General features: G+C 39.3%; 1 protein-coding gene across 2 annotated transcripts in view; it reads left to right on the forward strand.

The window, feature by feature from the left end:
* Positions 1-24,679, forward strand: part of slc66a2 (solute carrier family 66 member 2) — a 36,000-nt gene extending 11,321 nt beyond the window's left edge. For both annotated transcript variants that reach the window (XM_003443804.5, XM_005450760.4), the window contains 2 exons: positions 5,481-5,697; positions 21,115-24,679. In XM_003443804.5, the coding sequence (XP_003443852.1) occupies positions 5,481-5,697; positions 21,115-21,325 (428 nt within the window). In that variant the 3' untranslated portion in view covers positions 21,326-24,679. The remainder of the gene's footprint in view (positions 1-5,480; positions 5,698-21,114) is intronic.
* Positions 24,680-25,071: the final 392 nt, after the last annotated feature.

A 25,071-nucleotide genomic window follows, 5' to 3' on the forward strand; every position in this document is an offset into this window, starting at 1 on the left:
GGGCACGCAAGTGGCACAGCAAGAGAGGGTGTATGGTAGGGAATGGCCAAGGTACACTACAGTGATAAACATCCATTTGTGGTCCCTGTGAAGTGGGCCGACAGACTACTTTTAAAAAAATGTTTGCTACTTTTTAGTGCTGAAGGCAAATAAGTCTCCAGAAATTGAACATGCAGGATTGAAAGCTGATTACGAGGCAGCACCGACGTGAAGGAGTGTATTTACTGAAATAGGAAGCTGAAATTGCACAACAGTGAAGATGCATGTCCCGGTCACAGTGTTTGCCTTTTATTTGCGAAGGTTAACAGTCTTCATTTGAAAGGTGTTGCAGAATCGGTGAGCATGCAGTCAGGTTGCAAGATGGAAAAAAATGAGGCTTTCATTTCATGCTAAGGCATGAAATGAAAGCCTCTCCAGCCCCCGGTTCCTTACATCAGCGAAAACTGGGAGAGAAGTCAAGAAAAAGAAATCCTGTCGATACATTAGTGCTCACACATTTACATCGAGAAGGAGAACAAATGATGTTACGGCTCAAAAAGGTTAGGGTGCAGTATGAAATTACCTTTATTAAATTAGCCTTACACAGTGCAGCTTTCAGGTGCTTTTTTTTTTTTTTTTTACTCAATTCTATAGGTAACACTGCACTTCATACTTGTTTAGACAAGCTACTGCTATAAGGAGCAGAAAGAGCTGATATAGGAGAGGCATTCCACTTCCTATTAATTACATCTACACATCCATTTTCTTAACCTGGTGTATCATGAGCTGTCATAAGCTGGGTGTTCACAGAAGAACTCAGCAGTCTTTCACGGGACTAACAGAGAGCATTCACGCTCATGTTCACATCTGTGGCTAATTTTGAATTAATAATGGGAGTGTGATGCGATGCAAAATACTTTATTTGACGTTTTTTATTTTTATTATTATTATTTTCACATTTGCACCCACAGTCAATTTAGAATCACAATATATGTAACCCCATCCATGACTGTGGACTGTGGGAGGCAAGAGTACCTGGAGAGAATCCACTCTGACACGGGAAGAACATGCAAACTGAGCACTTTTTATTTTTCAGTTTCCTGAATAAGATATAGGACATTGGAATTGACGTAACGGCGCAATGTATTGTGGGAGCACGGCGCCATATTTCTGGGCCATGAATCAAAACAAACCCTGTGTTGGAAGGACAGTTGCTAGAAACATGCTTAAAAGCAGCTCAAAAGAAAAAGGGCGGTATAGAGACAGATTGCTGATATATCTGAAATCAAACAAAACCAAACCCTTGTTCTTTAGATTTTCTTGCAGGGAAGCTAGTTTTACCCATAAAGCTTAGCATTCTCCAGATGCATGCTGTTGGTAAAGGATGTATACCGGGACATATCTTCTTGATGGTACCATTTCTTTGAGGTCTGTTTAAAGTCTGTTAGAAGTGCATATGCGGAGTTGGTGCTGTTTGGTATAGTGTTTCCATGGGCAAGTCTGCTTGCGGACACCTTCATCTGGCCTTATGCTCACCATCTGAGGTTGAAATTTATGTCATTGTGACCCATGCAAATCCTAGAAAAGTTGGGAATGCAAAAACTGTAATGCACTTTTAAGAGGAAGCTGGTTGTGGTGGTTGAAGGTGGTGGTTGCTGCTGCTAGAAAACCTCTGCTTCTGTTCATTTCATGCCTGAAATCAATTTGGTGGATCCCATAAAATGGCTCATGAGCTATGACATCTTCCAGGAAGGTATTTTACTATAATCAAAAACTCTAAAATATCTAAAAATGTATAGCTATATATATATATTTTAACTATTTCAGTTAAAAGCATGATGAAAATTACCAAAATGAAGAATTTTACCCCACAGAATTTCCAAGTTAAAATTATAATAGTTATAGAAGTTCTCAGATCACACATAAAAATAAAAGGTAGCATTTACAGTTTAACTATATGTTGCTGAAAGAGCCAAACTTTAACACTGAGTACTTTTGCTTTGTTTGGGAATAAAATGTGTTTTTAACTTCAGTCCCCATACACCTTTCAATCCTGAAACACAACCATGTTGTTGTTGCTAATATGCTAACTGGATATAAGTTACTTATTTAGACATTAATTGTAAAAAAAAAAAAATTTGTATAATTAAGCATTGTTGCCTCACAGAAAAAAGGTCCTGAGTTCGTCTCCGCCATCTGGCTGGGGACTTTGTGTGTGCAGTTTGCATGTTCTCCCCATGTTTGCGTGGGTTACCTCCAGGTACTCCAGCTTCCTTCCACAGTCCAAAGACATGGAGTTAGTGGGGTGAATGGTTGTCTTTCTGTGTTAGCCCTGCGTCAGATTGGCGACCTGTCCAGGGTGTACCCTGCCTCTCACCCTACGGTAATGGATGGATAATTTTCTAATTTTATATAATGTAATGTAATGTAATATAATATAATTTTATTACTGTGTTATGGCTTAAAAAAAACAATTTGCAGAATTTAGTTTTGGTCTTTATTCAAACAAGAATGTGAGTTTACCGGATCATTTTGGCTTTGTTAGCTAGCTGGCTATCTAAATAGCTACCCAACGATACAACAGGTTAGTAAAACATAATGGCACAAACAGTGCCTTGCCTACGACTGCTACTATTATCTAACTGTACATATGTATGTTTTACTGCCAAAACTGGCACCCATTGTTTTCATTACCTGCAGTCACATGTGGTTCCTACCATATGTTCAGTTTTGTACTTGGTGTGATGGCTTTAGCTTCAGGTTGGTGTTGAACGATGTTTGATTGCCCTTCATCACTTCTGACTATATTTGGCTGTTATCACAGAGTGCCAGCCTGGCGCTGGCTGGCCCAGATTCATAGTCCTTTGGCTCAGCTGCAAGCAGGGCTTCACAACCACACCAGATATCTACACCTGCAGTATAAACACTGCTTTAGAGCACACATAACAGCTGTCTGTGGGTATTCTTAATTATACTCAGAACAGGAGTAAGTACATGCTCCAGCGTACCACTGAAAGCTCCACTTTCCTTTTGTTCAATCCTACATTGTGTTACCATCTTGGATACTGATTTTTTCCCATGGTAAAATCTTAGTGTGTACTGGACCTGCTTTGAATGGCTCTTGGAGATGTATTCAATTACATTTGTTGTATTTGTTTAGCTTTGCTTTCAAAGAGATACAGTTGAATTGGCTCAGTTTTAAAGAGCTGGGTTTCTGGCACAGTTGCGTAAATATATGTGGAAATGCCATCGAAATGTCAGAATCGGTTGCCATTAATTCTATAATGACACAACCATCCATTCACTCTTAAACTCAAATGTCATAAACGTTTCCACTCTTTCACTTCAGATTTTATCAAGTCTGTGTGAAATTTAAAAAAAGAAAAGAAAAGAAGAAGGGCTTGTCCAATTCTGGCATTTAGTTGAGCTAAACAATGGTTGGCATTTGGTATTGTTTTCTGTTTTTCTTCTGCAGTTCATAGGCTTTTCTCAGGAGGCCTGTACAGGCCTATGCAGTTGGCCTTCTTGGAGCACTTAGATGTGCCACTTAGATAAGCAAAGCCTCATTTAGACATGATTAAGTGAATCAGCTCGATTACATTTGTTGCTTGTAGAAATTGCATTTGAGATGCAGTAGTGGGAGTTCAGCTATGATTAGACTTTCATGGTTAAAGCTTTCACTCTCCTCTTTTCTCAGTTGTGTGTTGTGGTTTCACTGCCTTAATACCATAAAGATATATCGTATGTATTTAGTCATCAAAGACTTTTTAGGCAAAGTTGATTTATTGTCACCGTTTCCTTCAGTTAAAGTTGAGTCTTAGGCAATGAAGCCAGGAGACATAACAGTGTGATTAGTATTGGCTTGTTTGCTTATTACAGGAAGACAGTGCTGTTGTGCTCAGAATCTTTATCTAATAATTACACACACAAGAATGCAAATGCGAGGCGTTGGGACTGATAACAGGGTTTAAATCATTCATCAGTGTCTCGATTCCCATTCATCCCATTACTACATCGGAAAAAAAACATAACCTTGGCTGACCGTCACACACTCCTTTCACAGTTTTTCACCACGTTCTCTCTTCCTCCCCCCATTCACTCATCAAGACCTCAAGTAAAATGTTTCTGTTTTACAAGAATCTTAATGAGAACTGATTCCAGTGGGGCCCAGCTCAGATATTTGTTGCATGGTAACACGGCGTGTTTTCTGATTATGAGAAGGGAATTGTGGCATATTAAATTTTGCAGTTATTTAATGAAATAAATAAAAAATGACAGCAGTAGTTTGTTTGATTTTATCAACTTGAGGCTTCAATAAATAAATAAATTTTAAAAAAAGAGGATTAGTAGATGATCCCTTGTCTCCGGTGCTGGAAAACAAGAAATGGGAAATTAATAGAAATTGGCACCACAAAATTGCCTGCACGACTCTTAAACTATGACTCGAGCATCATTTCCAAATGCTAATAAGCATTTGGGATTTTAATTATGAATATAAAAATTCTGCCCTACCTATAAGAAAAAGAAACCTTCTACACAAGAAATATTACAACCTAATGTGCAGATTACTAAAAGGTTTGCAGAGCTCATCCACTGGGAATGAACACTTTTTGAATTAAATTACGAGTTAGAAGAACGTTTACCCCAAATGCAATGATTTAATGACATATTCTGAGGTACTGTTTTCAGAATTTTGGCAATAAAAAATATCTCAACAGAGTCAATCCAATTAAATTCACCTGATTAGGGTCAGGTATTTGAATTTCCTTTAATTACATCAGATGAAAGTGTCTCCACAGTAAAAGAAGGCCATATCTTCCTGGTTAGGGGCTAATTTAACTCCATCTGATTAGGTGTAGGTATTTTAACTCACCTGGTTAGGCTTAGGCACTTAGCAATTAGGATCAACCCAGTGGTTCCAGTGGTGACCATTGGGGTGCGGTGAACAGCATTTCCTGGTTAAATCACTGACTGGGTCCTTTTGCATGGAGTTTGCATTAATCTATATATTGATGTGAGATAAATAATAAGCTTGAAGTGTACAGAATAAAGCACTGCATCAGTGCATGGTTAAATGTGACCTATAGTCTGAAGGACTTTGAGTATTCACTAAAGCTGCATCAAAACATGGAGCATTGCTTATCACAGATCACTGTGAAGCCTGACGGTTGGTCAGTAGTGAACATTCCAGGAGCCAGTTATCTGGGAAACCATCAAATGTTTTTATTGGCCTGTCAGATGTCAGTCACTGGTATCATGTATGTTCATTGGTTGCCAGTTTTTTTTAAAAATCGTAATCACATGAATTTACTGACTTTTAATAGTCTCTGGTTTTAACAGATGCAGCTTAAGATTGGAAAAGCAGTATATAAATAAAAGTGCATTCCATAGTTAGGATTAGACCCTTAACAACCATCGTTTTCCTTCACATCACTGTTGCACTGTTAAAAAGAATTATTTTAAACTCATTTCTGTGTTATGTTCATGTTATGCACCTTTAGATTTTGACTGGAACTACTTCTGGTCATGGAGTCGTTTTGTGGACTATGTGCAGTGCGTGCTGGCCTTCACTCTGGTGGCAGCGTACGTCACCTACCTCCTCCTGGACTCGGTTTTGTTCGTGGAGACTTTGGGATTCCTGGCAGTCTTCACCGAAGCAATGCTGGGTACACCGCAGCTCTACTGCAACTATCAGAACAAATCCACAGAAGGCATGAGGTACATCTGTTATTTTCATAGAGAATCCACTTCATGTATTTAGTCATGTGGGGATACAATGGATAAAAGCTTGGATCTGTACATGAAGAGAAAATATAATACACACTGAACCTATAGAATGTTTTGCTTAATACCCATATGAAATAAGTTACCAAGACATTAACACATTGTGTCGATTTTTCTTTCTGTTTGAAAGCAGACTCAGAGCAAGCATTGTGGGAATATTTGGATTACAAGAAAGGCAGACGAAAGCAGTGCTGAGCTCTTAGATCTTTATCCCAATTGTATCAGCAATGACCTTCTAGAGCTCAGTCAAAGTGCTTGTAAAGTTTTTAGAGGGTTTTATTAACATTTATATTCTCTTATATACATCCCAGTGACTGAGCCCTACTAAAACACAAAGCAGGCCAGTTATTAGACGATAGATATGTGCTCTGCTGTTTTGGCGTTGAGCTCAGATGACAAGTTGAGGTATCTCCAGGTGTTTTTTGGTCAAGTTACTGAGCCAAAAGCTTTGTTTGTGGACAAACCAAAGAGTATCTAGCAGCATTTAGAGGACTTGGAAGTCATTTTTTACCCTTACACGCAATCTGGAGCAGCAACAATACATGAAAGCCAAACCTCAACTTCTGTAGAATCACTAACCAGTTAGCTTTGAGTTGTCGTGTTACTTGCAGCTAGTTTTATGAATGGGCACCATTAGAAATACTGTAACAAAAAAACATTACACCAGGCAGTGTATTCTGTGTCATGTTCTCATGCTTTCAGGTTGGTTGGTATGTAGTCGGGATGGAGTCACATTGTTAGATTTTGGTCTTGTGCTTTCAGACCACTTAAGGTTTTACAGTGTAAGTAAAATTTTTGGAGGAAGTCCTGCCTACGTTGTGTGTCTGTACTTCAAGAACCATAAAAGTTCTTATAAATCACTGTTTTAGGGCCATTTTAAGCTTCTCCTACAGGGTAGGTACTCTGTAACACAAGAGGAGCCTTTTGAATGATGTACAGTCATGTGAAAAAGGACTGTAAGTACACTCCATGATTCAGTAGTTTTAGTGGCAATAAATTGAAGTCATCATTTTCTGTATGATTTAATCAGTCTCTCACATCATTATAGAGACATTTTAGCCCACTCCTCTTTACAGTGTTGCTTTCCTTGATTAATGTTACAGGCAATCATTTATGAACAACTCTCTAAAGGTCTTGCCACAGATTTTCAATCAGGTTGAGGTCTGGACTTTGGGCCGTTGTAGCACCCTTATTCTTTTCTTCTTCAGAAAAGAATAAGGCGTTCGGTTGTAGATTTGCTGCTGTGCTTGAGATGATTGTCCTGTTGCATGAGATGACCTCACATTTGACTCTAGAATACTTTGGTAGACAGAGGAGTAACTCAGTGGCTGCAAAATAGCCCAAATATTCACACTTCCACCACCGTGCTTGACAGTGGGTATAAGGTGTTTGCGCTGATGTGCTGTGTTTGGTTTTCGACAAACGTGTTACAGTGCACTTCGATCTCTTCTATAAAAGGACCAGAAGTCTTGTAGTTTGTTCAGTGCAAATTTGGGGCGATTTATCTTTTTTAAAGGTCTTTGTTACAAATAAGCTACAACCATTAAGCTTGTTCATGATGTAATTAGCCTATTGTTTAATTACTTGTTGCTTAGACATATAAAAGAGCCAGCAAGAGTTTGTAAAACAAATGAAATTCAAAAATTAAAAAAAGGAATCAACTTTAAAAAAAATTCTGACTTGGAAATGAACCCTTCAATTGTTCAGCTGATATTGTCTATTTATGTATGCGAGCCTGCAATTTTCAACACCACTGTCATCATGAAAGACACATTGATCCAAGTTGCTTGCTAGCCTGTTATTGGTGGTGCAAATCTAAATGGGGAAAAAGTCCTAGAAGGCAGGCAGTTCTCAGAAAAGCACCCTAATTAGCAGTTCACCCTTTGAGGTCCCAAGAAATCTTTTGTCCAAAAACGCAGTATGACACTGTGAAAGTTAAACCACGCCTCCAAATTCAGTTGAAGGATGTGTCCTGCTGGGACCTGGGATTTCTATTTTGACTGGATAACGAACACTTGACCCAAATGTTCTCACCACTGAAATTTCAAAATTAAAGCTTCAAATCTCTCATCTTAGAATGGAAACAAGGAACCTTACACACTGTATTCCTATTCATTTTAGTTGTTTATCAGACTGTGTTAACTTTGGCAAACAGCCCCATGTGACGGTAGACTACAGCCGCCCCAAAATCAGAAGTTAGAGATAATAAGACCCAGACTTAGAAAAGCATAGACTCAGTCTGCAGGCTTCTCAGAGAAGTTTGCAGACTGTAATCAACTTTAAATGCAGAATGGTTATTGGCCGCCACGCTCTTATTTTCATCAGCTATTTAGGTCTTCAGTGTAATTTATCGAGAGTCAGCCCAATGAAAATTAAAACAGATTTACTCCTGTCCTCGATTAATGATAATGTCTTTGCCCTGTTAAATAATGTTTCTTTTGTGAGTGCTGCTTCCATCACAGACAGCTCTGTGGCTACTGCAGCACACCGTAATGATTCCAGATGATATTGTCGCACATGTGATCATTAACACTGACACACGCTTATTATCTCTGGCACCTGAAGTAAGAGCACGGCTCACAGCAACAATTTGTTAATTCAGCGTGAGAATTGGCTATCTGAAGTTTTGCCTGAGAATCAATATGGTAATGAGGTATTCTGTTTCCCCGCGTCAATTGCTAATGTGTCATTTAGGCTCATTAATGAAGATCTGCATCAAGCCTCAGGCTGTAATTAGAGACTGTGATATAATATTGATTTTTGAAAGCATATACAGTTTCAGAATTGGCTCTAGCAGCTTTCTGAGCCGTCGCCAAGCCCTGGTAACTGCTTTTTGGATTTGTATACTTTGCTACAGTAATTGCAGGCATGGATTTAAAAAGAACCCACAGAGAATCAATATGATTAAACCAGATTTAGATAAAGATGTTTAAGTTGCTAAAAGTAATTGGAAAGATTAAACTGATGATGTCCATATTAAAAGACTTGTTCATCTGAGATTGTTCACAGAACATGCAATAAAAAGCTTTCTCGCAGTGTGTGTCCTGCCTTAGAGCAGAGCCCCCTCACACACACACACACACACACACACACACACACACCCTCCTCTCTGCTGGTTGACTTTCTGCGGCAGACAGATAACAGAGCTCCAGCAGGGCTGCCTGTCCACTTAACTGGCCATGACAGCTCCCACGCTGGGCCTTTCCATACCCTCTCTGTCCAATGCCTTATTTATTTTTGATTTCCTTATATTTTCTGCCCACCCAACACTCTCTCCACCACCAACATTGTCCTTTAAGCTCTCTTCACTGTGTGATTGCTGAAGGACCCCACACTCGGTTGTTCTTGTATTGCTAAATCTGCTGCATTTTGTGATTTATGTGTGATTAGGAAGTGTTTCTCACTTTTTTGCTAGCATCCTCTTCCCTTGACAAACTTAGCTGTTTTCTACACTGCATTTCAACAAACCTGTAGGCAAAGGTTGTAAACATGCTTTTGGGTCAGGGCAGGTATAATGGTATCTCTATGGTGCACTGGAGACTGTCTGTGCTCTCAGTTGTACTCTGTAAAATGTATTTTAGATGCTCTGAAGGAATATGTTGGTTTTTGTGCTGCTTTTATGACTGAGTTTCTTCTGGCCTGTAGAAAATAATTTTAGTCTTCTGAAGTACTGACAGCAGACAGAAATGTTTGTCATTGATGTTGATAGGAAGAACCAAATACGTTCTGCTGTCAAAACAGCAGGAAGAATTTTTTGTGGGAAAATACATCATGATGGAATTACAGGCAAATAGCCAACAGCAGTTTTAATTGTAGGTCCAGATTTAGTCACGTGTTCCACCAGCACCGACTCATTTTTGGTGTACAATAGTACTATCTGTATTTACAAAAAGATTGCATGCAAGAAGTGGGAACTCTCCTTTACACAGTCTTGTCATTGCAGTTGCTGATTTTTGTGACTCACCGTGTTGCTTATGAATTCCTGGGAGTTTCTTTCTCATGTTGATTCACTCAAGTAAACTCGGCCCTTTATGTTACACACTGTTATGGCCCGTCTAAGGGTGGCCAGACCACAACATAAGAATGATCCATCCTCGTCAGACCCCAAGGAGCCACATCACACAACTGGTAAAGTTTCATAATGAATTGTTTACAATATGTTGATTCGTTAGGCTAGCTTTTCTTTTTTGTCAAACAAAAGAAAAGCTGATTATAGCTTTTCTTTTGTTTGACAAAAGAAAAGCTATAAAAGCCAAAACAACAAACAGAAGGAGCCTATCTTGAGGATTTACCAAACCTAACTAACCAAAAGAATCAAACTAAATGAATGGAACTTGCCTCCCTAAACAGGAGAAAGCTATAATCAAACAAAAAGGCAGTCCACCCTTACATACTCCTGTATAAGGCGAACAGCATTGGGCATGTAACAAAAGGTCTGCCGGTTGGAGTGAGGCGAGGATGAATGACTGGACGTCCATGACGGTGTCATCACATGAGCCATCTCCAGCTGGTTAGCCAATCCGTGTGATCCGTCTTCCGGATCCACCAATCACGGAGAAGTACCTGCACACTGAGATTTGCATATTAAACAGCATAATAACAGGAGTCGTAACACACATAGTTACATGAAAAAGCACGTTTATTCTGAGCTCTGTACACTCTTACTACTTCCTTAAGAATTAAGAGGGCAGATGCATTATTAACACAATGCTACAATCTCACCGGGAGTGGTTACCCAAGCAAAATGACTCCAAGATCACATCAGAGAAAAAAAAAACAAAACAAAAAAACAAGTGCTATATCTTAGCATGTTAAATTTTAGGTTTCTACCTTGTTAGACACCAGGTATGAGCTGTCAAACAAGTGACCACTTCAGATGTTGTGGGTAGAAAGAAAGCCTAACTACAGAGGTATGGTAAGCACTACTGTAAGCTGCAATAATGTAGCTGTCCAGAATTTTGAGATAAAGTAAATTTTTTGTTGTCTTATAGTGTGGATCAATTCTTTGCAGTAAAACTAACCAAAGTCTAACCAAAGTATTTTCTGCTGTGTACAGTCAGTTCAATGAGTAATCATATAGGATCTTTGGCGCTGCATCTGTAAACCACCATTATGTTTTCATGGGATCGCAAGTTATTGAATAATTAAGCGATTAAGGTAAAAAGCCACGTGTGGTCTGCTTTTGTGTAACTTTCAGGAAGATTATGGAGATGAAAGGGCTGGAGCTGTTTCCAAGTTTTTCATTTTCATTTGGCAGTGTTCATCTGCATACAGTATATAGTCCAAAGAAGTTTCAATACAAGTAAAAGGAAAGTCATCATTAGGCTGAAAAAACAAGAACAAATCGGAGAAAGTAATCTTGATCAAATTAACAAACTGGTACATTCTTAAAAAGAAATAATGCACAAGTAAACTCCATTACACTAAAAGCTCCAGAAACAGTAAACTAAAGTGAAATTAAGAGCTGAGTTAAGGACGCTGGGGAGGCCGGCATAACACTGTGAAAGCTTAGTATCAAGAGACACCTTCATGAATGTAAATGAACAGGGTGTAACTCAGTATCTGTCATTCCATATCAAATTAGAAAAACTTGAAAAGTTCCCACTGGATAAAATAACCTTTGCATTTTTAATTAAAAAAGTAGAAGAAGCTACTTTCAGCACTCCCTTATCTACAAGGACTCCATAATAGCTGGAGCAAGCCTTTCAAGAACCCAGTTTACATGGAAGACAGCGCCAACTTCTGCTAATAATAATGTCAGTGTATGTGTTTAAATTTAAAGAAATATATTAAAGATATATGCAGACTAATATGTTTTTTCTACATGAAGCTAAAACAACCATATCAGTTAACCCATTCAATTACATTATATTTATATAGCACCAAATCACAACAACGGTCTCCTGAAGGCACTTTATACTGGTGTAGACGCTACAACAATACAATTCCAAGCATCATAAGAAACTAAATCTCATTTTCACCATCGAAATCATGGAGTGTATCATAGTTTCAGTAACAACGCTGGCAGTATTTAACATCAGTGATGTAGAGTAAATGAAAAGCACTGGTGCCCAGGATGTTGTATTTGATTTCTATTAACTCACTAGAGAAAATTTCAAAAAGTGTATTTTATGTAAACTTTCAAGGGTTATATCACCATGTGGGAAACCAGATTATAGGATGTGAAAGGTCTCTGCTTTTAGACCAGGCAGAATGGCTATCCATGATTCTTACTCTGTTAGAAGAATCTATTTATTTGAAAGTTTTACTAACACCAGGAATCAGCATAACTAATTGCTTGTTTGTGTGGGACCAATTAAAGCTTTTTCCACTATTTAGCAGAATTAAATTATTAGTATAAAATATGAACCTGCTAATAAATCGTGATCGTATTGATTAAGCTATATGAAGCAGGGGGAAATTGTCATTGGCAATGGTGATACAGTCTCATTAGTTCCCAAATGATAAACACAGTGTAGTCCCTGTTTCTCTGTTATCCATAGAGTTAGTTCAAATAAAGCCAAAAGAACTCCAGCCCCCAGTCAGTGAGAAACATGAAGCTTCCTGTTAGTTCTGCTTTTTCTTTTGTTACCTTACTGCACAGTCTGAAGGTAAATCTTCGTCAAAAGGAGAGGAGGACATTGTCATTTCCAGTCCTGTTTATTGTTTGTGTCCTCTCCTTCCCGTGAGCACAACCTGTTGAGTCTGGCAGGCTGTTGCTAGGTTACTTACCTCAGCCAACAATCAAGGTAGATGTGTGTGTCTGTGTGTCTGTCTGTGTGTGTGTGTCTGTGTGTGTGTGTCTGTGTGTCTGTGTGTGTGTGTGTGTCTGTGTGTGTCTGTGTCTGTGTGTGTCTGTGTCTGTGTGTGTCTGTGTGTGTGTCTGTGTCTGTGGTGATATGAAGCAAAAATCTATAAAAGAAGGATGTTGTGTTTTCAATTTACGATTTTCAAGGTTAGTACTTGGCTGCAGTGTTACTATCAGGTTTGTTCTTGTGCTCGGGTTATGTGTAGTTAAGAGGAAGTAAGAAATGCACACATGTATTTTACAGAGGCAAATACAAGCAAACAAGAGAGCGGCTTCCTGTAAGTGCCTGGAACTAAAAAGGAAAAAAAAAAAACATGTCCACATGGTAAAGGATAATGCTGACTTCCTCTCAATTAATGGCCCAGGCAGCAAGCTCCCACTCTGACTGTAGGTATATTTTAAGTTACACCACTTCCTAGTATTTATATATTCAGACTCACAGTAGTGCACTTCTCCACACTCCCCAGTAGGCAGTGGGTGGAGTTGAAGCGGGGTAGAAGTTACTATGAATCATTTCAGATGTACTCAGCATGTAGACATACAGCATCGCTGCACCAGACGGGCGGTAGCAAAGCTGTTTTGTTATCGTTGTTGTTGTTGTTTTTAATCATGAAGGGAACTCAGGAAGACGGCTCATGTCCATGAAGACAGATCTGAAACCGTGTGGTAGTTATCTGATTATTTACCCTCAGGTGTCATATTAACCTCATCAAGCATAATAAAGCAAATTTGTCATTGGCAGCCTCCAGTAGTGATGTTTTTTTTTTCTCATAAGGATAAAGTGAATGCTCCCCATCATCTTCGTCAGCCTCGGCTTGTATCAGCGAACGTTTATACTTCTTATTCCCTCCTGCAGCGTGCTGCTATTTGCTAAAACTGAAAATTTCACTCTGACAGGGTTTTGGGTTTTTTTTGGCTTTTTTGGCTTTTTAGGAGCCAACACAACATCAATCACAACAGGCCTGCGTAAAAGGAAGCAAGTTTTAGTTTTTGAGAAATTTTTTTGAAAATGCTTGAAAAGTGATAAATTGAACCATCTGTTACTCCTTGAAAATGACACTTTAAATTACAAAACTACTAATGTATAAGTGTTTTTTCGGGGGTGAGGGTTGCATTAATTTATTCTAAACAAAACCTAATTTTAATAAATGACATATTGATTAATATTTATTTTTAATTCAGTTTTTATTGTTAATTATGAAATCCTCATTAATCAAAAATTAATAAAGTCATTAATTTATAAAGACGTACGTAAATTTAAAACAATCTGAATCTGGATCTAATTTTCTCCTATGTTAATGTTTTATTCAGCACAGTGGTTAGCACTGTTGCCTCACAGCAAGAAGGTCCTTGAGTTCGATTCCACCATCAGGCCGGGGTCTTTCTGTGTGGAGTATGCATGTTCTCCCCGTGTTTGTGTGGGTTCTCTCCGGGTACTCCGGCTTCCTCCCACAGCCCAAAGACATCCTTATTATTAGTGTTCTTATTAGTGTTCTCGTAAATTGGAGTATTTGCTTACATAATTAGCATAATTGGCTTTTTAATGCATTTTCTGACATTTAATTCTAGAAAGTGACAGAAGATATGTTAATACGAGTTTAAGTGCTGTTTAATAGATCATTTAGATGTTTTCTTGAATCATGTGGGTGCCACTGGTCTTGGAACCAAGTGAAACTATCTCAGCCAGTCTACAATAAATATTTGTGAAGGCAGATACTTTAAGGAGGACATTAGGCTGGATTAAAGGGGTGTTTGTGGCATGTGTATCCTGTGTTTTGAGGGGGGCTGTGGTAACAGTTTTCAAGCTGCTGCTATTATTAGACAGTACATACTGATGCTGACCAGCCCACCATTAAACAAATAAAACACAACAACACATACAGGCTCGCACAAACACAAAACACAGAAATGGGACATCCAGACAGCCAACTGCAGCCTTATAAGGTTTGTGGTTTTGAGCTGCATCCCAGTATGCTAGATAACGGTGCCAGAGCCTTATTTAGTCTGCAGGCTGCTGTCTGCACACGCTGCCACGTGCCTTGGGTAGATCTGAACTGACTGCTGATGCAGCCAGGCCGTCACCTGTGGTCTGGTGCGTGGCACCGCTTGTGCGTAGCAGAGCTGTCAGGCAGAGCTTCGGATCACCGCAGCTGGAGAATCTTCAGATCATTCGTCCAACACGAAATCCCTCCATCTGTTCCATCACTCCTGCTTTCTCTTTCTTAGATGATTAAATGATAATGGAATTGTTTCTTTCCAATCCTTCAGGGTTACACCTCTGAGAATGAACTGTTGATCTAAAGTCATATTTTTGTAAATAAATGTATGAATGAACAACCAGCCAGCGAAGAACACAAAGAACAGCAAAATGATATAATCTTGAAAATCTTTATTTAAAGAAAATTAGTAAATTAGTAGTTGTGTAAAAACATATGCGGGCCTTTCATAAACCATCTTCTGATTGAATTTTGTCTTTAATGGCACTTAAATATCAGTAGATGGTCTAATCTTTGTTTTTGTGATAAAACTTGTCATATTTGCTCAACTCAGCATTTAAGTTGAATAGAAATAGTATTTTCTTAATGTTTGGATTAAGAAAAGTTGGACTCGATTGGGATTGTCGAGTCAAATATTTTCCTAAAACTTGATGGAATGACCCTACTGTTTTTGTTTTGTCTTGTAAAAGTGCAAACGTTCAAAGTTCAGCTGAGAGAAATACGGAGCCTTCACAGTAGAACTTTGTATAACTTTGAGTCAGTATAGAATCGAAATGGCAAATCTCATAGGTGAAGCTGTTAATGTGCTTTAGCCAGCCTAGCTGTACATCTGTAAGCCACTTGGCAACCCACCATTGGAAAAGCTCCTCCTGTAATGCTACAGCTCTGTTGTCACTGCTGCTGTGTTCTTCATAGTGAATTTGTTAATGCTTCTTTACCTCCGGGTTTCCACAGTTTCATATCCTTGCCTTATGCTTTTTACAAATTTGTGCCAGACAATGAATTGAAATTACATACTATGTTTGAATATTATGGTTCCTACTAAAGTGTGAGTGAAGCACAAAAAAGAAATGTGCTAAAAAAAACAACTAAAAATAGATGAACAACAGATCCTCTGTTTTAACATAAACCTTATAGCTGTATACTAGTTTACTGTATGCATCATATTGTGGAACTGAAATATGCTTTTCTGATTAGCTGTTGATGTCAGCATGCTGTGCTCTGGGTTGAAATGGCAGAAGTGGAGAACTACAGCGGCACTGAACCAGACAGTTTCTACCATGGCCTCTGCATGCGCTGTGTAGTAACTCTGGGTTTGTGCTTTGTCCCAAGAAATGGCAAATAGCACAGCTGAGGTTGAAGCACCAAGTGCCGGATTTATTTATAGGCTTTTTAAACAAAGATGAATGAACTGGCACAGGACTGCTAGCATTTTAAAACTGTGTTTTAGAAAAACACAGTTTCATTAACAAGGAAAGATAAATCAAGTTTTGTCCATTGGAAGGCAGTGGAAGTTTGTCTTAAATGTGGCTCTCAGTATAAACAAATAAAACAGCAAAAAAACAAAAACAAAAAAACACATGAATATATCTGATAAAGACATTAATTAATTTCTTGTTCAGTCTAAACTATTCCTGTATAACTAGCTGCATGCAACATATGCATAGCCAATATAATTTGATTCAGGGATTTTTTTTTCTCTGCAGAGCTGGAAAGAATTTTACGGAAGAGGATTAGGGCCACTGGGGAAAAAAATGGGCACATCTTTTGTTTTTCTTCTTTTCCAGAATTCTGAGAAAAAAGTCAGAATTATGACTTTTTTCTCAGAATTATTTTTTCTCAGAATTCTGAGAAAAAATAAGCTGTAGAAGAACTTGATGCTTTTCTGCAGCTTATAACTACTCTGTTTACAGTCTTTGCAGGTTTTATTGGTGCACCATGTTGAAAATGGATGCAAATAAACAGACAGTTTGTACTTAGCCAGTGTTACCATACCATGCATCTGGAGCCCAGTGTAGAAACTGTGTGGTCAGTGCAGCTATGCTTCTCCACTGCTGCCATTTGAGCCCAGAGCTCAGTTGGCACTCTCCGTCCCTCATTTGATATGTCTCAGAGAAGGTGGCAGATAAGTAGCCAGACACCCTCTCCCCACAGCCCTGCCTTTGCTACCTCTTATTAGGGAACCAGCAAAGGAACTGATCAAACAAGAATCCTCCCTCTCTTATCTTTACATCCAGGTTCAGCACCATAACTAAGACAGCAGCCACTGAGGGAGGTGTGGGTGGTGGGGTTTTTGGGGGGATGTTTGGAGGGGGTTGTTTTCACAGTGCTAACAAGCTCCTCATGGAGAAAGAGCAGTGTGAGGACAGCAGGTATAGGGAATGCAAATACAAACAGGTATAGAGAGTTGATGGGAGGCTGAGGAGAGAGACATGCTTAAAAAAATGGAGAAAAAGATGCCAGTGCAAACATTTTGAAAAGCTTCGGGGAAGGAGCTGGAGAAATGTTAGAAAGGAGTGTAAGAAAAATGACAAAATCTGCAACAACAACAAAAAATCATCTTAAAAATACACAAGTCTAAGGTGAGGTTGGGGATATAAATAATGCAAGAAGGGATTTGGCTCCAAAGCTTTGCCCCAGTGTGGCTAAAGCACACACAGTTGGGGTGACAAGCCACTTCTCCACCCCATTCCCTCTTACATTTGTTAAGAGGCTTATAGAAAGGCAGGAAATCTGCTAACACAACGATTCATTGTTTCTTCTTTATCTTCATATCACCATGATTCACCTGCTGCAGTAATCAAAGCGTCACACTGCGACATGTTTATTCAGGATGCTGTATCAGAGGATCCGCGGGGCACTGGGAACCGCAACAAAATGTACTTTACTTTCTTAGTGGAACATTCATATCAGACGGTGAAATATGCCCTGAACATCAGCCACAGGTCAAATGTTTCTGGGTTTTTTCATAACGTACACAGTAAGCACACTGTGCTTTATTGCTTTTGTGTAAGCTAATGGTGTGAGCATTTTTTTTTAAAGTCAGCATTGAATCAGCGTTGAATTCAGTAAGATTAATGCGGTAAAGGTGTTTTGCTGAGATCACACATGACTAAGACAGAGTTGTTTTCCCTGGACTGTGGAAATGCGTAACCAGTTTAGTGTACAACACATCAAAGCTGCTTCAAGGTTTGACATCTTGTACATACCTTGTTTGTAACGAGTTATCTATTCTGCCTATTTTCACCCAGAGAAATGCCCTCACTGGATATTTTGCCTTTTTCAGACCACTTGCTGTAAAACTTTGAAATGGTTAAATATATGAATCCCATAGAGGACAACAAAGACAGAGATTTAGAATCTGCTTTCCATAATATCAATAAAAAGTTTTTCAGAATTATAGCTATTATTTGATTAACAAAAAAAAGCTGGTCAACACTTAAGTTTAATGGTTATCAGTTCTAGAGTATGTGAACACTGATTCTAGGGGAGGGATGTCACAGAATTTTTTAACATTGATGGAAACTGTGTCCTGGTATTACACACTGAAGGCCAGTTTGTCTCTGTCTGGTTCAGCTCAGTGGGTGACATTGATTGAATGTTCATTGGTAATCACATTCATTGCCTAGCAGTGTCAGGGAAGAAGAAAACCTGATTAGTTTTTACAAGTTGATAAAAGTAAAGGCAAGCAGCCTAATGAGTGACAGTCAGGAGTTCCAGCCATCAATCCATCCTGATGCTTAACTGGGTGGGGATCGCAGGGAAGCAGTCTAAGCGGGAGCATCCTTAGTCCCTCTGCCTAACCAGTCCTCCAAGAGGGAAACAAGCTGCCCAAGAAAGAAGGAAAAAAAGGAGCGTAATCTGTCCAACATGTGCTCGGTGTGTCCTGGAGCCTCTCCTGGTAGAGAGCGATCCAGGACAATCACCTAGAGGCTTTCTAGTCAGATGTCCAAACATTATTTTGGTCACTACCCAGATGAGGGCAGAAATGTGAAAAGCAAAAAGGTAGTTCACTACTGATCAATTACTAAAGGCTAAATACCACAAAAGTTTGAAGGAAATGCTTTCTTCTGCTTTTTCACAGTTTTTAAATCTCCGATAAACATATCTCCATACCCGGGCAATAAAGCTCATATCCAGCAGTATCTCACAGAGTCAGATACCACTGGATATAAACCAGTCCTTCAAATTCAGGGTAGCAGTTGCCTCAATGTCAGAAAAAAAGATGTCTGCAAAGCTCATTCAAATAGTGCTGACCAACCAAGCTAACACGCTTGAGTGAAAGGATTTCAGATATCTCAGCATGTGTTCACATTGTTGTAGGCTGGTAGCTTTAGGAGGCTCATCTGACAAGTCCTCCTTCTGTATGTCTATGAGTGGATTGTGGGCACACTGCTGGTTCAGTCCTTTCTTTGTCTGCATTGCCTGTGTGTATTTCTGCCTCAAACAAATAATACAAAAAAAAAAAATGCAACAAGAAAACTAAAAACAGAGGCGAGCGTACCTGAGCTCTGCAGAAGGCGATAGATTTGTTGATGCTGTCATGAAAGAGAGCGGGAAACACCCATAACCACCAAGCCAAACTTTTCAGAGAGCTTTACAAGCCTATTTGAACTGATGTCCTCGCATTACTTGATACGCAGCTGTACATTATGTGTTTTTCTATCTTGGGAGAGTATAACATGTATGAGAAAGTGTGTTTTCAGACCCCAGGCCTTTGTTCTTTTTTCGCTGACTCTTGTTAGGCTTCCTTTTCCATCTCATTAGTTGAGTACACAGTGCTTTCCAGTGCCAGTGAGACAATGATGATTATGCTTAGAGGAACTTTGGCTCTTCCAAGTCACGTGGGCGCTCATCTCCAGTCACTTGTAGAGCGATATCTGCAGAATTCATGCCTGGATTGTCTCACGTGCACCCTGTGAACAGCTCGGTATGAACTGGAAGCAGAATTTTATAGTTAGAAATGTGCCACGGGATGCAAAGTTAATGAGAAGCATGCAACCTGAAGAGATTCATTACTTCAATTTCCCCTGGTACTTATTGTGTCATATTTCAATTTCTTTCCTGCCTGCATCTCTCTGACCTCGTGTCCTGCTGTCATTAACATGTGGTTTTGGTGACCAAATGGAGTAAAAAAAAAATCAGTCCAAGTAGAAATGAAGCCAGGATGCATAAAAGGTCTGGTCAAAATGCTAATGTGGAAGTTTATGTGCGGACAGACCCAAAGTGTTCAATATGAGAACAAATGATTCCATCAGTAATTTGGTTTACTTTGTATCAACAGTCTAGAACTTATTAATACTAAACAGTTACATTTTGCACATATTCCTCAGGATTCTGTTTTTATTTCCTAATGACATTTTTTGCCAAATAAACTTCATTTGGACACGTTTGGTTTTTGTAACAACCATGTTGATGCAATTACAATATTATGGAAAAAGTCTCTCATTTCCTTATGCTTACTTGTGATGATGGAAAATGTTTCAGTAAATAGCTGCACCCATGTGCAACATTATGTGGAAATACAGCATAAAAGGCAAAAAGAGAGTTTGTACAGATGTCAATATTTGGTATGACCTTCTTCATTCCTCAACACAGACGGAACGGTCTTATTTCTTAAGGTAGTCTTCTGGAATAGTTCTCCAGGCTTCTTGAAGTACATTCTCTTCCAAAGCTCTTCTTTGGATGTAGATTATTCAAATGTCTGTCAAGATGATCCCACACTGCTGCTGAGGTCCAGGCTCTGCCGGATGCCAGTCCATGACCGATAGTGTTCAATTTTGTGTTATTATATCCGGGTATGTTTTTACTGCACTGGCAGTTTGTTTGGGATCATTGTCATGCTAACAAATTAAGCCTTTGCTAATCTTATACTTTCCAGATATTAATTGGTGGATCAGAATCTAATGGTACTTTTACGCATTTATAATTCCATCAATTCTGATAAGATCGCCAACACTGTTGGCTGAAAAGCAGCCCAAACCATGACAGAGCTGCAGCTGTGCTCTATAGATGTCTTTAGGCACTGTTATACCTCCCTCCTGATATCCTCTGTACATACCTGCTGCCACCGACTTTCAGTCCAGTTCTTGTGTAGTTTGGCATACCTCAGCATTTTCTGTTTCCCTTCTTTAAGAGAATAGTCACTAACAGCATTTCTGATGCAGCTTCGGCAAACAGCACCCCTAGACACCTAGCCTGTTAAATCACTTTGCTTTTATTGAGAATTACCACAGCACGATTCTTTATGGGACTTTTAAAGTCTATTATGTTTTAAATAGGAAATAATGTATGGTTTGATTAGCCAACTTGTACTAAAAAGAAAAACTGAACAAAGACTGTGAAGGCACGACAAAGCTCTACAACATTGTTGTCATGTTGTCAGAAGTGCTTGTTTGAAAAATAACATTCAAAATAGTTAAAAAGTTAAAGAAAATTAACTCCAGTAAATCTGGTAACAAAATAATGATACAGAATGGTAACGTCACAGTAATGGGCTACAATATTAATGTTGTTTTCTCTTCTTCTCTTCTTGTTTCCATCAAGCATCAAGATGGTTCTGATGTGGACCAGTGGTGACACCTTTAAAACGGGGTACTTCCTCCTCACCCAGGCTCCGGTGCAGTTCTGGATTTGCGGCCTGCTGCAGGTCTTCGTGGACATCACCATCCTCTTCCAGGTTTACTACTACAGCCGCTACCCGCAGAAACCAGTGTCACACACAGTTTCCCACACCACCAGTGCCAAAGCCCTCTGAGAACATCGGCATAATCTCTGAGGACACTACAAAGCAGCAGCGAAGAAGGCCTTATCGAGGCACTGTGGAAATGTATAAACACACACACGCACCAAAGCATCTTGAGATGATGTAGGCTGCTGCTCCCCCTCACCTCCTAGTATAAATGAAGACTCCAACGCACTCATAAATAAGGCAAAGATACACAGACACCAGGTGGTGGCAATGTCTCCAGTGATCCCCGAAGGACACTTGTTACACACAACGTCAGCCTGTTTTATTTATTGTCCTCTTGACTTTTCAAAGCGGCCCAATGCATGCTAATAGGAATGCAAACGTCTCTGAGAATACACCCTTGAATCAGCCTGTGCATGTGGAGAATATTATGCACACACAGCACATGAACATCCAGCGTATGCAAACTGCAGATGCATGCACTGAAATCAGTGCTCAAGGAAAAGTGGACCAGCTTGTGTCGTCCTCAAGATGAATGTTGCTTGGAACTTCTGCCTTAAAGCACCCACATTTTCAACATGGATTGCTGAATTGCCAGTAATGTGTTACAAATCAATCAAAACAAAAAAAAGAAATGTTAATATACAGCATTGCTGAATGTACAAAATGGCATTTGTTGTTGTTTTTTCCCAACACCGTGGAGAAATGCCAGTCAGTCTCCTGCTTGTTGGACACCATATGCTGTCATATTCAATCTTGTACGACAAAAATACAGAAAAGCAAAGTCAATCTAACATCACCAAATGAAGAAAACTCCTCAAGTTTGGTCATGGATGTGAGTGGCCTTGAGACTAGCAAAAAGATGAGCGAATTAGCCTTTGTAAGCGAATGCCAAGACTTTTATACTAAAGCCCTTGACGACATTTTATATATATTTTCATCATTTCCAAAACGTCCTAAATAAATGCTCAAAGATGTGTTAACATCATTAAACTTATCCCGCGAGCCTACAACTGCACTTCATAAAGGTAAAGGAGTAGTTTAATTTTCTATGTCTGGGACTAGCAGCTGAGTCATAGCTCCAGGCGCTAGTTTAGCTTCGCGTTCAGTCTGAACTCATCTTTAAGATGACGACCGCATTTATATTAGGGTCGCATCATGGGCTTAATTTAGTGATGTTTGTGGCTTCTGTTTCATTTTGAACATCATCCTACATTCATGCTATAACTGCAGGATAACAAGAAGCTGTTTTTCCGTCCTCAATTGGATCATGTTTTATTCTAAGGCCTCATGACAGCTTTGCATTCACCACAATAGACTAGATTTTCTATTTCTATTGTGTTGCGAGCCAATCTCGCCAACTGACGGCCAGAAGCTGAGCGCTCTAAAGCTTTTTCAAATTATATGTAATCATGTTTTTACATTTGCTTGCAGCTTGATGCCAATATTTCACTGAGACTTGTTTGACAAAAAACAAACAAGAACACTCAGAAAGTGCGGCTCCCTCTGAAGAGCAAGGGCTAAAATGTTTTTATTACAATATGCTGACGTCAGCCTGTTACGGCATCGTTGTGAGGTGTCATATTGAAAGAAATATGTGCGTCATACAGCTTTCTCCATTCCTTTTTATGGGATAAGGTATGATACGGTTTCAACAAACTGGAATCTGCAACAGGCACATCCTGTTACAGCACCACGTTCAAATTCATCAAGCTCTTTAGACCGATCCATTCTTTTACAAACATGTGTAAAAGCACACGGCGTGGATAGGTGTTTGATTTTAAACACCTGTGGTAATGGCACTGAACACACCCGAATTCAAATGTTACTTTTGTCCGTGTCGTCTATCTTGCTGTGGCATTGAGGTCCATCGAGCTGCAATAGACTGTGATTATATAACAAAGACAAACTTTGTTGAGTTTGAAGATGACCACTATCAGGAGGCTGCTGCTAGAAATGCTCTGCTGCTGCTTGTTTCCCTCCTGAAATCAGAATCATGGATGCCCTGAAGTGACGCTGTGCCATTCCTAATTGTACAATCATAATCCATAACATATCTAAAAACTGAGCTACATCAGTTATTTAAAGCCATTCTAAAAAAAGAAAAAAATCAATGACATAGAGCCCCAATCATTCTAAATTATTTCACAAGTACTCCCTATGTAACCAGAGCTCCCATGAATGGGAGTCCTCAGTGTTATTAGAATTTTTTTTGATGTTCAGGATTGACCAGTAAAGTGTAAGTGCGCAAACATGATTTCGCTCCTTACAGCAATAATAACGTTAAATACGTTTTATGAAAAGGCTTTTATGCAGGACCAAGTCGATATGTTCTGTGAGCGGTGTTGGTCACAGAAATGATGTCTGAAGCCCAGGCTGTAATAAACTGGAATTATGCCTTAAAGAGATGAACTTCAGACTCACAGTTCAGAATTTGCTCAGCTAAGATCGTACCTCTTCCTCATATTGGCTGTGGAGAGCACTGACCGGCCACTTTATCATTGATGGCAAATCCAATAACATCCTTTAATATCCCCCCGCTCATGACCCCACATCACTGTGAGGTCCTCTGTGAGGGCAGGTTGTACTCATCGTTGTTTTGTCATAGGAAATTAATTTCCTGTTTAAACGCAGAGGCAGCCACATGATTTTTTTTTTCTTTGCGTTACTGTTGTTGTTTTGTCATTTCTCTCTGGGGAGGAATGTCAGACCAGAAGGTGCAGGACTGTCAGCCCTTCAGTGATCTGAGTACCACAGCAGACCTGTCCTCGTCTTCAGAAAGAACAAAACGGCAACAAAAATAAATCTTTTCGTTCCGCCGAGAAACGACCATTCTCTGCTTCTTCTTTTTTTTATAAACACGTTGGGTGAGTATTCGGTAGTGAGGGATCGGTCGGGGTATTTTTTTTATGTTTACATTTTTTTAGCTTCCGTATTTATTTTGTCCTTTTTTTTATTAACTCTTCAGGTGCCAGTGTAAGATTGCCTGTTCTCTGTCCCGACAGTGCTGAGCCCGAGTGTGTTGTGTGAGTTAATGTGAGATACCTGACAGGGTCCTGTTGTGCGAAACAAGATCAAACTGACCTCAGAGTTCCACTTCTGTGACTGTTTCACTGCACGTGATGATTTATCTTTGTTTGCTCCGTGTTTTTTATCACTTTGCTCATTTATCATGTGAACATTTTTTCACATTTTTTGTTTGTTACTATACCAAAAATATCATTCCGTGAGTATGTTTATTATGTGTTTTTGGTCTTTTGGTTTTTTACCCTAGTACAGCTATTGATGTCTCTATTTTTATCCATTTTCCTTTTAAACTGGCCATACACCTGTAATTCCTGAGGCTGTTTAAACACCCAGTATTGTCAAGAATTTAATGTGGCATTGCCTTCCAATAAAAAGGACTCAGACAAACTCTTACATCGTGTCTTTACTTATTGTTTTTTTTTCCTTTTGATGGAGATGTTTTTGTGACTTGTGACGACATCCGTCGTTGCTCTGATCAACAGTGTCGCTCTGGCAGGCATCAGTTGTCAAAGGAGGAGTAAGTCATCAGCCATGGTCCTTCTTTGGGCTTTGGGCATATGCCATCTGAAGCAATAATAAAAACATAAATCGTGATGTGCTTGGCTTTCCACACCGAGCTCTCTGCAGGCACAGAGAGGAGGCACAACAAAGATAACAGAGTCACCAAACAAAAAAGGATCAAAAAGATGGATTTGAAAAAATCTTTTCTGAACCAGATTCACATTCAAAGTGTGTTCCTATTTATGCCTTTCACTGCACCATTAACCAACACATATCTGTCTCTC

Source organism: Oreochromis niloticus, linkage group LG22, assembly GCF_001858045.2.
Source record: "Oreochromis niloticus isolate F11D_XX linkage group LG22, O_niloticus_UMD_NMBU, whole genome shotgun sequence".
In the NCBI taxonomy this organism is placed as follows: Eukaryota; Metazoa; Chordata; class Actinopteri; order Cichliformes; family Cichlidae; genus Oreochromis; species Oreochromis niloticus.